The sequence below is a fragment of the Lynx rufus genome, unplaced genomic scaffold (genome assembly GCF_022079265.1).
Source record: "Lynx rufus isolate CCGP_SWC_20201006 ecotype Redwood Valley unplaced genomic scaffold, mLynRuf1.p SCAF_34, whole genome shotgun sequence".
Classification (NCBI taxonomy): domain Eukaryota; kingdom Metazoa; phylum Chordata; class Mammalia; order Carnivora; family Felidae; genus Lynx; species Lynx rufus.
The window spans coordinates 3,383,449-3,399,402 of record NW_025814850.1 but is presented as its reverse complement, the minus strand read 5'-3'; the positions used below and the strand labels follow the sequence as shown (position 1 = coordinate 3,399,402).

The 15,954-nt window shown below is 51.8% G+C and overlaps 1 protein-coding gene and 1 long non-coding RNA gene across 12 annotated transcripts in view; both read left to right on the top strand.

Moving 5' to 3' along the window:
* The first annotated feature begins 2,500 nt into the window (after positions 1-2,500).
* Positions 2,501-6,959, top strand: LOC124522191 (uncharacterized). The gene is made up of 2 exons (XR_006964707.1): positions 2,501-3,745; positions 6,584-6,959. It is a non-coding gene; the product is annotated as an uncharacterized LOC124522191 (long non-coding RNA).
* A 1,347-nt stretch (positions 6,960-8,306) lies between these two features.
* Positions 8,307-15,954, top strand: part of PLEKHM1 (pleckstrin homology and RUN domain containing M1) — a 44,683-nt gene continuing 37,035 nt past the window's right edge. For 3 of the 11 annotated variants that reach the window (XR_006964689.1, XM_047093453.1, XM_047093457.1), the window contains exons 1-2: positions 10,826-10,958; positions 14,122-14,210. Coding sequence is in view for 8 of the 11 variants with exons in the window: in XM_047093453.1 (XP_046949409.1) it covers positions 14,163-14,210 (48 nt within the window). In the remaining 3 variants the exon portion in view is untranslated. Of the gene's footprint in view, positions 8,388-10,819; positions 10,959-13,591; positions 13,722-14,121; positions 14,211-15,954 lie in introns of those variants that run through there. The other 8 variants (XR_006964691.1, XR_006964690.1, XM_047093463.1 and 5 more) reach the window with 6 other exon arrangements.

Below are 15,954 nucleotides of genomic sequence, written 5' to 3'. Positions count from 1 at the left end.
AGTCAGTTGAGCGACCGACTTCGGCTCAGGTCATGATCTCACGGTTCTTGGGTTTGAGCCCCACGTCGGGCTCTGTGCTGACAGCTCGGAGCCTGGAGCCCGCTTTGGAGTCTGTGTCTTCCTCGCTCGCTGCCCCTCCCCCACCCCCCTGCTTGCACCCTGCCTCTCTCTCAAAAATAAATATAAAAAAATAAATAAATAAAAGGCTGATCCTGCACACCTCCCCTGATGAAAATAAACAAAAGCAGACACTGCTTAAAGTAATCCAGACAGAGTTCAGTCAGTAACACAGTATTGCAGTGCCGTAGGGGAAAGGGTTCATCGTGAGCAGGCACCCAACTGGGATTATTACAGAGGAGATGGGGTATTTCACAGGGAGAATGAGGGGCTAGGGAAGGGAATGAGTGGGGGCTCTATAATCAGAAGTGAAAGATGACAAAAAGCAGGAAGGGACGCTGGCCCATAGGAGACCCATCTGGCTTTGCTGACACTTCTCAAAGTTAAGCTCCTGCCCTCTCACAGAAGCTGGGAGACAGGGGCCCGATCTTCAGGCGTTGGCTGGACTAAGCAGCCAATCCTTTAGACAGCCGGGAGTTTTGCAGGCAGGCACTTTAAGGGAGGCTAGGGTCCTACTAGGGATGCGGCCACGAGCTGCCAGCAACCATGCCCGTGTTTGTTCAAGTCTTCACAGGCCAAGCAAGGTTGAATCAAGAAGAGGGCTCGGAGGAGCCCGGCGAGCATTTGGAGAAAGAATCTGTCACCCTCCGAAGCCACATGCCCACCCCTCCTGAGCCCATCCCCCAAACAGAGGGACCACTTTGACAGGCCTTTGTATGCTCACCAAACTACTGAAGTAGGACAAGGCGGACGGGGAGGTGGGGGAAGCAGACGTTCTCCGGCTTCTTCAGGGCTGGAGGTCAGCAGGGATCTGCGGGCGGGAGACGAAGGGCAGAGCAGATTGAGAATGACCGGGAGGCTCAACTGGATTCTTAACCTGGGAGTCCCGACTGGTCATGCTGGCCGGCTCCTGCCCCCACGGAGGTCAGGGCCTCTCAGTCCTGAGGAGCACCAGGCACGACCAGCTCTGGCTCCTGTGGTCCTGGTGGGGGTATGTTGTTGAGACCTGGGGGATGGCGTGGAGCACCAGCTGGGGGGCGGGAGCACACTCATTCAAGAAGAAGAAAAGTCCCAAGGCCCGAAGCAGAGGCAGGAATGGTGCTTAGGCTGCCTGTGTTCCAGAGCAGCGGCAGAGAGCGGTCTGGCGCCACACTGTGGAGGAAATGAAGATTTCAACAGTACAAAGGCCTCATCTGGATGAGGGCTACACCCCAGGGTGGTAGAGCAGGAAAACAGAAGGAGCCTGGCTCCCTGACATAAGAGCCACCGAACCAGCCCCAGATCCAGTACTTAACCGGATTATCATATGAGAGATCAAGAAGCTGCTTCTTAAAAAAATTTCTTTTCAATGTTGACTTATTTTTGAGAGACAGAGACAGAGCACGAGCAGGGGAGGGGCAGAGAGAGAGGGAGACACACAATGTGAAGCAGGCTCCAGGCTCTGAGCCGTCCGCACACAGCCCGACACAGGGCTCGAACCCATGAACGGCAAGATCATGACCTGAGCCAAAGTCAGACACCTGACCGACTGAGCCACCCGGGTGCCCCCAAGAAGCTGTTTTTTAATTTAACCCACTGTTGGGGCGCCTGGATGGCTCAGTCGGTTAGGTGTCCGACTTCAGCTCAGGTCAGGATCTCACAGTTTGTGGGTTCAAGCCCCACATCGGGCTCTGTGCTGACGGCTCAGAGCCTGGAGCCCGCTTCGGACTCTGTGTCTCCCTCTCTCTCTGCCCTTCCCCCACTCAATCTCTGTCCCTGTCTCAAAAAGAAATAAACATTTAAAACCAAAAAGAATTAAAGGGCGCCTGGGTGGCTCAGTCGGTTAAGCATCCAACTTCAGCTCAGGTCATGATCTCGCGGTTCGTGAGTTTGAGTCCCACGTCGGGTTCTGTGCTGTCAGCCTGTCAGCGCAGAGCCCGCTTTGGATCCTCTGCCCCACTCTCTCTGCCCCTCCCCCGCTTGCACTCCCCCCCCCCCCGAAGAAAAGGATTAAAAAAAAGAATTAAAAAAAAAATCACTTAACCCACTGTTGTGTCGGGTCTCTACTGCAGCAGCTGAACCTGTACGTAACCTGATAACGGAGGGAGTCCATGTATCTGTTATCTTTTGCCACAACAGTGCTAACTAATAAACCATCCTCAAAACTCAGGAGGCTGGGAAACCGATTCTCACAGGTTGGCCGTTACCGCTGTACTTTAACGCCCTGCTGGCTGGATCGGCGCGGCTTCTCGCTGCTGGTCTTGTCTCCCTGTGTTGCTGCCGGGACCCAGGCTGAAGAGGCAGCGGCTACCCAAGAGAAGCGTAAGAGAGCAAGCACTCTTGCTCTCTTCGAGCCTAAGCACGGAGCCTCTTCGAGCCTCTTCGAGCCTCTTCGAGCCTCTTCGAGCCTAAGCACGGAACCAGCCCCAAGCCCCAAGCCAGGGGATGGGAAAGTACACTGTGGCCACGAGGAGACACAGCAGGAGCGGGGATGCGGGGAGGGCCCATAATTCTCTCTCCCAGAATGTGACAGAGTCCTGGGTTAGAGGCTACGACACGGTGGCCCTGCTCTTCTAGGCGTCACCTACGAATGGCGCGGAGTGGGAGTGAAAGATAGCGTCCGTCCATGTGAAGACTCAACCGCAGTTCTCTATTAGGTCAGGAGCCCTGACAAGACAAGAATCACATCTCCTTCCTCTTCCCAACGCCTAGTGCCAGACCCTGCCCTCAGGGCTGACTCGGGGATATTACTGGGTGAATCTGAGACCATTTCTTCACTCTCTGCGTAGGATTCCTTATGTAATACAGACTGACCTCCTAAAGGTCAGCACACAGTGCTATGTGTTTGCCCCCAAAGCGGCAAAGGGACCGTGCCATTGGGAACTGAGATGTGTACCTAGGTCTGTCTACACCGCATCCTGGATCCACTGCCTCCCACAGGGACCTCCAGAAGAAAGGACTTCTACAAGTTAAATATCGCAGACTTCACACTCCAAAGGAGAACCGCTTGAAGAGAGCCATGGTTGACGCTAAGGAATGCCACCATCACCACAGAATTCCAGGCACCGGGCATGTGGGTAGAAAGTATATTTTAGGGCAGTGACTCATGGTAAGTCGTTTCCTCCAGACCCTAAAACGGACTATTCAATGTCAAGCTGTCTCAGGCTCAGGCTGATAACAGGGCAGCCATAGGGGACCTAATGGGAGCTGCGTTGTCACGGTCCGAGTCTGTACACACCGCTTGTATAACCTGCCCAAGTTCGCAAAGACAATATATCAGTCGCCGCTCTTTATGCTCCAAGTGAAAGAAATCCAACTAACATATGCTTAAACCAAAAATGTCATACAGTGTATCGGCTCACATAACCGGGAAGCCTAAGATCTTAAAGCTGGCCGCATCTAGCGCTCAAACGTCATTCTCTCCCCAACTGTCCCTCAGTTGTGCTTTCCTCCATGATGGCTTCAGGCTTCCGGATGCATGCCCCAAGACTGCAAAGATAGTCGTTAGTAACTCCAACTCTCCACTGAGGTTGAGCAAGCCTCATAAAGGAAAGCCAGTCTTCAAAAAGCCTCTGATTGGTCTGCTCGGACCCTGTATCTGGTAGGAGGAGACCCTGATTGGCCAGCCATGGCCACGTGCACCTGCAAGGTGGGCCTTAAACCAGTACTTAAGTCTCTGCTAGGGCACAGGAACTGAATAGAAAGTCAAGAGAGGGGTTGTCTCACGGCAAGTTGAGGGGGTGAGGTGACAAATGGAAGACCAGACATTGAGGCTAGATTGAACTAACCCTAAGCCTAAACTTTGAACAGGCTTTCACACGTTCATAGATGCTATTGTGAGTAAAACACAAATTCACTTAAGAGCAGGAGTGCCTTCATAGTAACTTTTGGTCTTTCTGTATTTTTGTCCCAATTAATAGATATTGAAAGGATACCTACGATCACGAGCAGGTCCAAAGACCATTCTATTTTTTAATATTAGAAAGGGATTCTTAACTGCAGATTAAGAGAGAGAGTAAAGAAAGCAAGAAGAGAAGGGAGCCAGGAAAAGCCCAGCCCACGAAGCAGCGAAGGAAGGTTCCAGGACAGCAGCGTATGACAGGTCAAGGAGGTAGCCGAGGGAAATGGCACTAACTGTCATGCCAGAGCACTGGAGCGGAGTGGAGGAGTGATCGTGGCGGGCAGCACAGAAAGAGAAGGAGAAGAAATTAAACCCCGGGGGGTCAGGGGACAGAAACGAGTGCCATCGGACTACATGAGGAAGCTCTGCGGTGAACAATACTTACCTAGTCACAATTCTGCAACCACCATCACTCGTGGGGCAAGAGTGACAAAACTAAACCCCAAGAATGGAATGGGTGGGGGGTGTTAAAGACCTAACTCCTTGCCTGTGTTGCCAGGAAGTCCACAGACAGTGTCTAAAATGGATGAATCAGAGCACCTGGGTGGCTCAGTCGGTTGAGCGTCCGACGTCAGCTCAGGTCACGATTTCACGGTTCATGGGTTCGAGCCCCGCATCGGGCTTTGTCTTGACAGTGCAGAGCCTGCTTGGGATTCTCTCTTTCCTTCTCTCTCTTTCAAAAAAAAAAAAAAAATTAAAAAAAATCTTTCAAATGGAAGAATTAAGAGCTAGAAACACAAGATAGGTGGAGATAAGCACCCGAAGATCCAGCGAGAGGTAAGGAGAACTGAGGACTGGTGAGCTGGCCCAGGAGGGTGGGGATGGTCGAGGCAAGAAGCTGCTGCGGGTCATTCTGTTTCCTCACCATTTCATTTCGTACTATTTGAACTGTAAACTACGTGTGATAACATTTGGGAGGCTTAAAGAGTCCATTCTTTTGTCAACTGCACCTCAAAGCTGTATTTGTGTCCAACTTTATTGAGCTAGAATTGACAAATCATTTTTACGAACCCTTTAAATCCGTTTTTTCAAAGAGAGTGGGAAGAACCAGCTTCCTGCAACAGAAGCCATGAGAACATTACCTATTCCGGTTTCAAAAGAAATGGTGGCATTAGTCCTACTTAGATGATTTCGGTCAGAGACCAAGTAAGGATACATCTGGGGTTCAAACAAGAGAGGCTCTCACTCCAGTGCTCAAAGACCAGTTAGAAAACGGAGATCTGACTGGACTGGGTAGGTACAAATTAGCCAAAACTGTAGTAATAATAATAATAATAATAATAATAATAATAATAATATAGCTAGTTATCCTCAAGTGCTTACTTCAGACCAGAAACCGTCCTGAGGATATTATCTTCTTTAATCCTCATGGCAACTGATATTTTCCCCAATTTACAGATGAGGAACTGAGGCTCGGATAGTTTGGGGAACTTCCCGGAAGTCACACACTCTGGCCCCTCTGCCTGAGGCGAAGGGGCCTCAGAGTGTTGTGATTTACTTCTCTTTTCTAACCACCAATCAAACTTAGAAGTTTCTATCTCTGGTGCCATCTCGAGGGGCCTGTGAAAACCACTGACTGTGGCAGTGGTCTCAGGCCCACACTTGCTGGGTTGTGCTGGGCCCCGCGCTGTCTTAGGGAAGGCCTAGAAAACGGTATGGGGTAGAGCCGGCATTCAAACCTAAGCGTTCCTGGCTCCAAAGCCCACTTGCTCGGCCACTGAATTATGCTAGTTCTCCAGCTAGAATCAGAGCTGGGTGAGGATCCCACCTGTAGTAATTATGAGTTGTACGGCCTTGGGCCCCCAAGTTCCTTAACCTCTCTTAAGCCTGTTTTATCATCTATGCCATGGGGATAACAATGGTGCTTACCTTCAGGGTGGTTGCTAAGGATAAATCAAAATTCCTATCTGGCAAATAGGAGCCTCTATTTTCCACACCTGTTAAATCCCTTGCCCTTCAGCTCCTAGGTTAAAGAGAGATTCTCACATTTTCTCACCCTTCAGATCCACGGGTGGTAGGGCAAGAGACAGAAAAGGTTTGGGTCAAGGCTAAATTCTTGGGCCTCATCCCAGAGTGACTCTCCAGGGCAGGGGCGGGGTTCAGGAATCTACACCTTAGACCCCCGAGAAATTCAGATGCCTGCAGTTCTCCTGCCTGGCTTTGAATGACTATGCGTAGTGCTTGAAATCTGACAGACCAGTGCCTTTGTGAGCCTCTGAGCCCTTCCTGCACTGGCCTCCAGCTGTGTCTGTGCCTCCTCCCTTTCCCCATTGCCCAATCTGTCTTTATCTCCCCCTTCCATTCTAATCCCCCTCCCCTTACTCTGGCCTTACTTCCTAGCTTCCTCTCCACCTCTCCGTGCACCCTCCCCTGAGCTCAGTCTGCATTCCTACCCACCAGCCCTTTCTCTACCAGTCTCTTCGCCGGCATCGCCCTTTCCTGTGTCCACCCGGAAGGCTCAGATAAAAGGTGCTTCCGCCAGGATAACCTTCCAGGCCTCTTCTCTGGCACCATGGCACTTTGCATGTACCTTTATTATTGCTCAAATAACAGGGTAATGGGAGATTTTTTTTTTTCCGGCCTCAGACTACCTGGTGGACTCGTGGCCCATGAATGGTGGAAACGTGCGCCAGAGTAAGATGGAGAGAGGAAGACAAGCCCGTAGACTTTGCAGAGGGGCCGAGAGGCCTGAGAAGTAAGAGAAGACCAGGAGACGGGGGCTCCTGAAAAGATCGACAAGAGATTACCATGCGGGGTTCCCACAGCTTTTGCAGACAGCAGCTGCGCAAAAATTCATTGGAAGAACTGAGGAATGTTGCTGGCTCCATCTGGGGGAGGGCATGCTTGTATCAAGACACTGATGCTCTTGATGTGCTATAATTATAACCAGAAACACTATCCTTTTGCCCAGGAAGCTGGATTTCCTAGTAAATTCCTTACTTTCCAAGTTGTTTAATGCTAAGATAATGCTTTGCTTCTGTGTCCTTATTTATTTATTTTTAATGTTTATTTACTTTTGCGAGGGAGAGCACAAGCGAGGGAGGGGCAGAGAGACAGAGAGAGAGAGAGAGAGAGAGAGAGAGAGAGAGAGAGAATCCCAAGCAGGCTCTGCACGGTCAGCGCAGAGCCCAATGCAGGGCTGGAACTCACAACTGTGAGATTGTGACCTGAGCCGAAGTCAGACACTTAACCGACCGAGCCACCCAGGCATCCCTCCGTGTCCTTATTTCTAACTTTCTGTTCAACTGTTAACCATACTAAATGTACTCAGATTCATCTAGTCTAAAATCGAGGAGAGGTGGTTCTCGCTCCTAGAGAGAGAATTATTGAAGAGGCAGCCCGCACACACTCAGGTGCCACATCTCCAACAGCTGGTTTTATAAATGGAAACAGGCACTGGGACCCCTTCTTCTCCCCTTCCCAGAAAGGCTGATGGACAGCCTGGCCCAGATCAGTGGAGCTTTCTTCCAAGACCTGTCCCGTTCCCAGACCAGCCCTGTAGACACCCCCAAAGTCCCCCTGGACCTGCAGGTAGCAGTACCTCTCCACCCCAGTACTCACCCCACACTCAGGCCCTAAGATCCCATTTGACCTAAGCCTGCAGGTATGAAGTGTCCAAAGCACAAGACATCTCTCCCCACCCCCACCAACACACACTCTTGACCTTTTGTTCTGAGTCCATGTGAAAGAGAAATATCAACTCTACCAAGTAAAGGAAACAAACAACTTCCTGGCTAGATGAGAATAACCAGAACCTTAAGCTTCATGCCTGGGGGCTGACGGGTACCTAAAGGTGCTCCCTTGGTGACAGCGGTGATCAAAACCTGTATGCTTTTCCTGAGAACCACCAGGCGGGAAGCACCTACTGCACTGATGCCCTCAGGGAGGCAAAACTAGGGTAGACGTTATTGGTCCGATTTTACAAGTGGGAACCTTCCGGGCAGGAGGCCAACAGACAGCCTCAATGGTAGATAGTGCTGTGCCCAGGCAAGGTCATGAACCCAGAAGGCGGCCGGGATCTAGTGAGACGCAGACACTGCTGGGGGCGGGCAGTAGGACACGTTCCGCCCGACACTGGTGGGCTAGCCCGGTGGCCTCGCCTCTTCGTGCGCATCTCGGGTCGCAGACTCCCCAGCCTCCCAGATCACTCACCTGCTCTGGGGCTGGTGACTTGGGCTTTCCCGAGCGCTGGCCCCGCCCCGAGGCTCCGCCGGCCCTGCGATTGGCTCCGCGGTCCGGGGGCGGGGCCGGACGCCGAACCAACGTGATGGCGTCAGGCGCCGCGAGCGCCGTTTCCTGTTGTCGCTGGCCGGGAGGCCGCAGCGCCTGGTCGGAGGCTTGGGGGCTGCAGTGGCCAGGAGTGCCCCGCGCCGCCTCCCCGCTCCCTCTGGTGAGTTAGGGGTCAGAGGGCGAGGAGGGTGAGAAGGGACGGCGGGGCCGAGACGAGAACGGGCGATGGGTCACCAGCCCTGTCCGTGATCGCAAACCCTTGGTTGCTTTGAAACTGTCCTGCTTCAGAGCCTTTTCCCTTCCCCGCCTGAGCCCCGCACCCTACCCCACTCGGACCCGAGCCTTCAGCCCAAACAGCCAGTGCTGACCCGTCCCCTTCCTCTTCTTCAGCCGTGACCCGAGCCCAGCCCTTACCCTCACCCCTTCACCACTGCTCTTGCGTAAGTGCAGCCACACTCGACCCCACGGTAGCCCACTTGCAACCCCTAGGACAGCCACTTCCCTCCGCCTCCCTCTAACGCGTGTCATTCTCACCCCTCAACCCCTTTGGCGATCCCAGTGCTCCACGCAAACCTCCTCGAACCCCCCGTCCCCCGTCCCCGTCTTTCTGGCTTACCCCTTTTCAGGCTCAGCTTTCTTATCCCAGCCCCCCTGCTCAGCCCCCCAAGGTCTGCTCAGCCAAAACACCCACCTCCCCCCACTCATTTAATACCTACCACCACAGTAGATGCCCTATTGCGCTTACCCCCCCTCTTCTTGATAACTCTGATCTCAGCCCTGTCTCAAGTCTTGTATGTATCTTCTTGTCCTCACCCACTCAACCCCTAACTTCCAAGCCCACCACGTACTTTCTTTCCATCCCCAGCCAGCCTGAGGACACTTCATTCCTGAGTCTTTGCTAAACCACCCCCCAACTCTTGCTGCCCTAGTTCCCACCACCCCTACCCAATCTTGTTAGATTGACGTCTTCCTATCCCCATTTCAACTCTTCATCCCAACTCTGTGCCCATTCTTCCCTTGATGTGGTCCCCATTTGATCTGAGAACCTAGTGCAGTCCCCTGCCAACCCCCCCTGCTTTCTCAGAGCCAGGCACTTGCCGAACACCTCAATTGATGCGGGGCCTCAGATGGTAAGTAAGTGTGGAGGAGTAGAGATCCTTCTCCCGTGGGTCAAGTGCTTTTCCTGGATGTCAGGTCCCCTGTAGCTGTCCTTAAGGATTGTGTTCCTGGCATCCATATTACATTACTCGCGTTGGCTGCTGGAATGGTAGGTATCATCCAAATACCTGGAAGGTGAGGGATAGCTACTCATTCAGCTGGGGCAGTGGGAGCTTATCACTTCCTTTTGGGTGATGATCTGGAGAAACTCAAGGGGTTTCTCCACTGTGTGGGGTTGGCTGTGGTCACAGAATCATGTCCGTGTGTATTGCCCTGCCGCTTAGAAAGGACCCTCACCCAGTGCTCCTCCTGGCCAGAAGTGGTTGTAGATTAGTCCCGCTACCGAATGTGCCAGAGGTGACGTTACATGTTGTGAAGAGTAGAGGTGAGTGGATCCTGGGGACGCCGAGGCCTCCGTGGAGGCTGTTGAATTGCTTCCTGTTTTTGCAGGTGCTGGATCATTGAGTTTTGACCATTTTGATTACCCATGAACACAGAGAGTCAAGTTATCTCAGAGTAGCAGGACATTCTTGAGGCACCCAGGCTCCATTGTTAACATTTATAATCTCCTGGGATTGGGGGGTGCACCTCCCCTCTAAGTTCTGGTGACCAAACTCCAAAGGATTGGCCATTTGACAGCCATTGTAAAGGACCCCAAAGAAGACCCATTGTCTCTGCTTGCATTTATAGTCTCACGCCTTTGAGAATTGGATGTCCTTTGACCTTCAATATCCCCTTCCGTTAAGGTGTGATCTCTGAAGGGTTTCAGCCTGTTGGCAGCTTGGTGTAATGGAAGGAGTTCCACAGTGACCCCACCACTGAAAAGTTGTATACCTCAACCTCTTACGGTCTGCAATGGTCTGAGCCTTTTTCTTTTACTCATCTGTTCATTCAGCAAGTATTTTTTGAGCACCACTGTGTGCCGTGCACTGTTTGAAGCATTAGAAATACAATGGTGAATGAGTCAGGCAAAGGTCCTGCTTTCATTCACTCGGAGTTTGGTCCTTGGCAGAATCTTAAGGGATCTGGGACAAGAATATGGGAGAGATGGGTGTTGTTGGATGGAAGGAGGGAGGGAGGAAAGAAAGATACCCAGTGTTCTTAGACTTCACATTTCTGGCCTCACCCACTAGCCTTTGGACTGGGAATCACGAGCTAGAAGTTGCTTGCCCTCCAGCTGATATTCAGTTGCTTTGTTGCCCTACCCGCCCCCCCCCCACCCATCCCACCCCCCACAGGGCTCTCGTCTAGAAATCCAACTTTCTTCAGGTAGAAGGAGGTGCTGTTTACTCAGCACTCACATGTCTGAAGTATCAGCTGTCTTTCTGAATCAGAAGATAACTTTGTCATTTGTTTCCAACTGAAAACCCTGACTCATCACCTGGTACAGCAGCTGGAGGGCTTAAACACCGGCCTGTTGTCATGCATAGTCAGGTGCAGGATCGGAGTCAGGCCATAGAGACGAGGCTGTCGTGGATGGCGGGGAAGTCTCTCAGAAGAAGAGGTTGCTGTTTACTGATGAACGGAGTGTTTCGAAAGTGGTGAAGCCAGGTTATCCATTTCTTCTTTTAATGTAAGTCTCATCTGAGTCCTTCTCCTCTTTTCGTTCTTCCTTAGTCTCTGGAGGAAGTGAAATTGGATGTTTATAGAAGGCCAGGCAGTATCACCAAGAGAATCAACCACAACGATTCCTTCCTGTGTGTTGGAACGTTTGAGGAGGGACAGCTCGGAAACCTGGCTGCCATGGAAAGGACCTGTGGTCAGCTAGGTGGGGCCACAGATCTGATGGGCAAGATCGTTTCTTGTCAGTGTTAGGCCTTCTTTGATAAGGTGGAGCTTCTGAAGAGTCTGTGAATAATAAGTTTGCCTGAAACTCTTTGAACCGAGGACCTGGGACAGTATGAACGGGCGAAAGGCACAGAGCTTGGAATGAGAAAATTCTGTCCCTCACCTGAGGCGTGTTTCTACTGAGCCTCAGTTTTCTCTTCTGTGAATGAGGGATAATCATCCTTCTCTCACAGGATTGTTTTAAGAATTAAATGAGGATAGAGAACGAGATCCTGTGCCAGAGTGAACCGATACAGAGGGGCAGAGGTAGACGAAGGGTGGCTTAGGAGTTTCCTAAAGGCACACGGCACTCACCTTTTCTGCTCAGCTGTATCAGGGATGTTTGAACTCTCTACTTGCTCTCTTGATTCTGGGTCTCCTGAAGACCCACCCCTCTTTCGTTTGCTTCTTGGTGTCAGTGAAGACAGTTCTGAGGATAGAAAGTGAAACCAGTCCCATAGCGTGGTAGATGGGGGTCTGGCCCACCCAAGGAGCCTGCTGGAGTGCTGACCTAGCAGTCAGGAGACCCAGAGCCCAGAGATCTCACATCGTAGATGGTCGTGGTCCTGCCTCTGAGCCATTGCCTGCCTTCCTGAGGCGTTCTAGAACCGACAGGCCTATGTAGGGAGCTTTGGCTTCCTGCAAAGAAAGATGTGCCCGGAACTTTGGCCTGACCCCCACGTCCCAGTTCTGTTTTGTGAATTGTCAAGTGGCCATTCTTCTAGGTTTCTCTGCACTGTTGTCCTTTTGTGACGTTCCTGACACTGTTTTAGGTCACAGTTGTCTCTTGTCTGGCCCTGCTCTGACCTCAGTGTCAGTTTACTTTGTTTTTTCAGCAGACCCTGGCTTGGCCAGAGCACCCACTTAACGATAAGCCTCCCTCCCTCCAGTGAATATTATATTCAGTTAATTAGTTGATGAGGCCTCAATGGTCCTCCTCTTCAGATTGCTGAGGCCCAAGCCTTGGGGCCGGCTGAGGGAAGGGCAGTTTTAGGGCTTGAGGCTCTGTCTAGAAGGGCAGGCCCCCAGAATTGCCAAAGGGGATTGGATGCCAGGGTCTCAAAGCCAGAGAGCCTGAAGTTGGCCTGCAGGGCTGCGTAGGGTAGCCTTGAAGAAACCCAGCCTCTAGGATCAGGCACGGTTTCAGGACCGACTCTGTAGTACGTCCCCTTCTCCCGGTGCCCTGGTGGCCAGAGCATGGAGCTGGTCTCCAGCAAAGGGTCCTGAGGATTCCCAGTGGGTAGGAGCTGGGAAAGTGGTGGAGGGAGAGACAGCCTGATGGGCTGTGGCCAGGGGCTAGCGTTCCTCCTGTCAGTCTGTTGTGCGCTGACCAGAGCTGGTTTCGTGGGGGCCGTCCTCCACACACCTGTCTCCCTTTGCATGTCCTTACTTAGGAAGGTCGGCGCTGGGTCCTGTTCACCCTCTGCCGGATCCAGAGGCCAGGGCTTGAATCAGAGCGTCTTTCATCATTTAGGGCCACCCTGCCGTTCTCCATGCCTCGCTGTTCGCCTGTAAACCTTTCCTGCCAGACTCAACCCCGATGCTCCCTTGCATCCCGCCACCTGGGCCCCCAGCCGAAGAGCCCTCCTCCCAAGACTCCCCTGCCCCCTCCCCAGCCACCCCTTAGCCCTAGCTCACACCTGCCTCTTCCAGAAGGGTGGATGTCATCCTGGCCGAAGGTGGTAGAGCCCGCCACTGATCAGCCCTGGGATCTTGGGAAGTTCCTTGACCTGGGTCAGCTTTGATTTCATATCTGTTAGATCTGGATAATAAAAGAGCTCGCCTAGGGTGGTTCCAAGGAATGAATGAAGCAATGTGTGTGAACAGTACAAAATCCATTCAGCATGCCTCCATTTGATAACTTCTTTGGGCCATCGGTTTTTGAGAACAGAGACAGCGATGACCTGTTTTTTGGTGTCCCTCCATGCTCGGCAGTGTGGTCACTAGAGATCTGTTTAGATGGGAATGTGCCTGCCCAATCCTGGTCCGTCCGAGTGGCTGGGGCGGTCCAGGCGAGCCAACAGCCCCCCCGAGGCTCAGGTTGAGCCCCCCCGCCCCCCACCTAAGCCACCCCCGGGGGGTGGGGGGGAGCCAGTGCCCTGAGGGATTTACCTGTGTACCCACTTCAGGTAGTTGAGCGGACTCATTCAGACAGTGGCCTTTGCCTGTAAGGCTTGGCCACATCCAACCGGGGTAATAGACACCATTTATCCTTAGTACCGTCAGGCCCTGTGCTGGGCGTTTTCCACATTCATAACCTCCATTTGAGACGTCTGCCGTGGTGCCCCACCTAGCATGCCTGAGTGGTTAGTGGCAAATCGAGATTCGAACCCGTGTTGTTTCCCTTAGGCGTGTCCCTGTGCTGCTCCAGCTGGACCCTCGTGCCTGGAGGGGAAGCAGCTATGTAGCAAGAGGCCCTCCCTTTGGAAACTTCCTTCGGCTGTGCTTGTCCCTGCCGAGCTGGCAGACATCGGGCTGGCACAGGAGTCAGAGGCTCCGAGTGTGAATTGTGAGCCCCTGCTTCCTGGTCCATGTGGGCTCTTGGCACCTCCAGCGGCAGCATCCCCCTCGCACCCTTAGTTCTGTATCCAAATCAGCCCTTCATTCCCTGCTTTTTTGTGCCAGCGTTTGGTGTGGCATACAGAGGCCTTTCCATGCCCTGATTGGGGTGGACCCACCCATGGCACATAGGATTCCCCACCTCCTGAGATCCGAGCCCTCAGATTTCTTCTCTTCCCTTGTTTCCTTCCTTAAAATCCACTCTTGGCTTTTACTTTTGAATTCAGAGGCCTTTGCGTTGCAGTTTGAGGAAGGTGGGCTGACCCGCTGCCTGCTGGGGGAGGGGGAGAATTGGCTGGGGGTGGTGAGCTGGAACCTGCTCATCTGGCCGCCGCCGTCTGTCTCTGCAGGTGTCATGTGATTCTCCGAGGGAGCTGCAGTGTGAGCGGAAATGCTCTCGGTGGTGGAGAATGGACTGGACCCCCGGGCTGCCATCCCGGTAGGCAGTCGGAGAGGCTCAAGGGTGGGGAAGGGGGCACGGGACAGCCATGTCATTGGTTTTCCTCACTTTGAAATGAATGAGTACTGTCTGGAAAGCGAGGCCTCGGGTTGAGAAAGAGTTCTAGCAGAAGCAGGCTCTGAGGAGATCCTGCCCTTTCTAGAACATCTTATTGGTGATGGAATGGGAATTGATAAAAAACGACGGATTTTAATACGGGCTGCCTAAAGACCAAGGATTTCTCAAAGGAAGTCATACATATGGGGCGCCTGGGTGGCTCACACGGTTAAGCGTCATGATCGTAAGCGGCTCATGGTCTTACAGTTTGTGAGGTCAAGCCCTGCATTGGGCGCTCTGCTGTCAGAGCAGAGCCTGCTTTGGATCCTCGGTCCGCTCTGTCTCTGCCCCCTCCCCCACAGGCACATACACGTATGCGCATTCTCTCTCTCTCTCGCGCTCTCAAAAATAAGTAAACATTAAAAGAAGGGGCAGCTGGGTGGCTCAGTCGGTTGAGCGTCCGACTTCGGCTCAGGTCACGATCTCACGGCTCATGGGTTGGAGCCCCGCATCGGGCTCTGTGCTGCCAGCTCAGTGCCTGGAGGCTGCTTCGTATTCTGGGTCTCCCTCTCTCTCTCTCTGCCCTCTCCCTCTCATGCTGTCTCTCTCTGTCTCTCAAAAATAAATAAACATTAAAAAAAAAGAAAAAAGAAAAGAAGGCATTAGGGTGGCCTGGGTGCCTCAGACGGTTGAGCGTCCATTTGGCTCAGGTCATGATCTCACGATTTGGGAGTTTGCTGCTGTCACTCCCTAGCCCACTTTGAATCCTCTGTCCCCCTCTCTCTTTGCATCTCTCTCTCTCTCTCTCTCTCTCTCAAGTCAAATAAGCAAACAATGAAAGAAGTATATGACCCATAAGTCATATGAAAAGATGTCTAACATCAAAAGACTGCATACTGTATGACTTCATTTACACAAAATGTCCAGAATTGGCAAATCCATAAAGACAGAAGTAGATTAGTAGTTGCTGGGGGTTGAGGGAGAGGGGACTAGAGAGGAGTGACTGCTCATGGGCACAGTGTTCCTTTTTGAGAGAATGAAAATGTCCTAAAATTAGGTAGTGGTTGTAGTTTCACTATTCTGTGAATATACCAAAAATCACTGAACTGTATAGTCTAAATGAGTGAATTTTATGCAATGTAAATTGTGTCTCATTAAAGCTGTTATAAAGAAAAAAAGAACAGGGGCGCCTGGGTGGCACAGTCGGTTGAGCGTCCGACTTCGGCTCAGGTCGTGATCTCACGGTCCATGAGTTCGAGCCCCGCGTCGGGCTCTGTGCTGACAGCTCAGAGCCTGGAGCCTGCTTCGGGTTCTGTGTCTCCCTCTCTCTCTGACCCTCCCCCGTTCATGCTCTGTCTCTCTCTGTCTCAAAAATACATAAACATTAAAAAAAGAAAAATTTTTTTAAAGAAAAAAGAACATTTGACTTTTCTAAGAACATTAACATGAACTGTTTGGGCTAAGATAAAAATAAAACAGTAAAATATTTATCCATAATCCTATCAGCTAACAGTTCAAACCAGGTTTTCTGTATTCCCTCCCAATCCTTTTCCAAAACACATAGGTAATTTTGACATGCTTATATTATGACAGAACTGTCTTTATCTTTCCAAAGGATTTTACATATATGTATTTTATAATTGATTTATGTAACAGACCTTAACGGAATACTTACATGTGTCAGGAA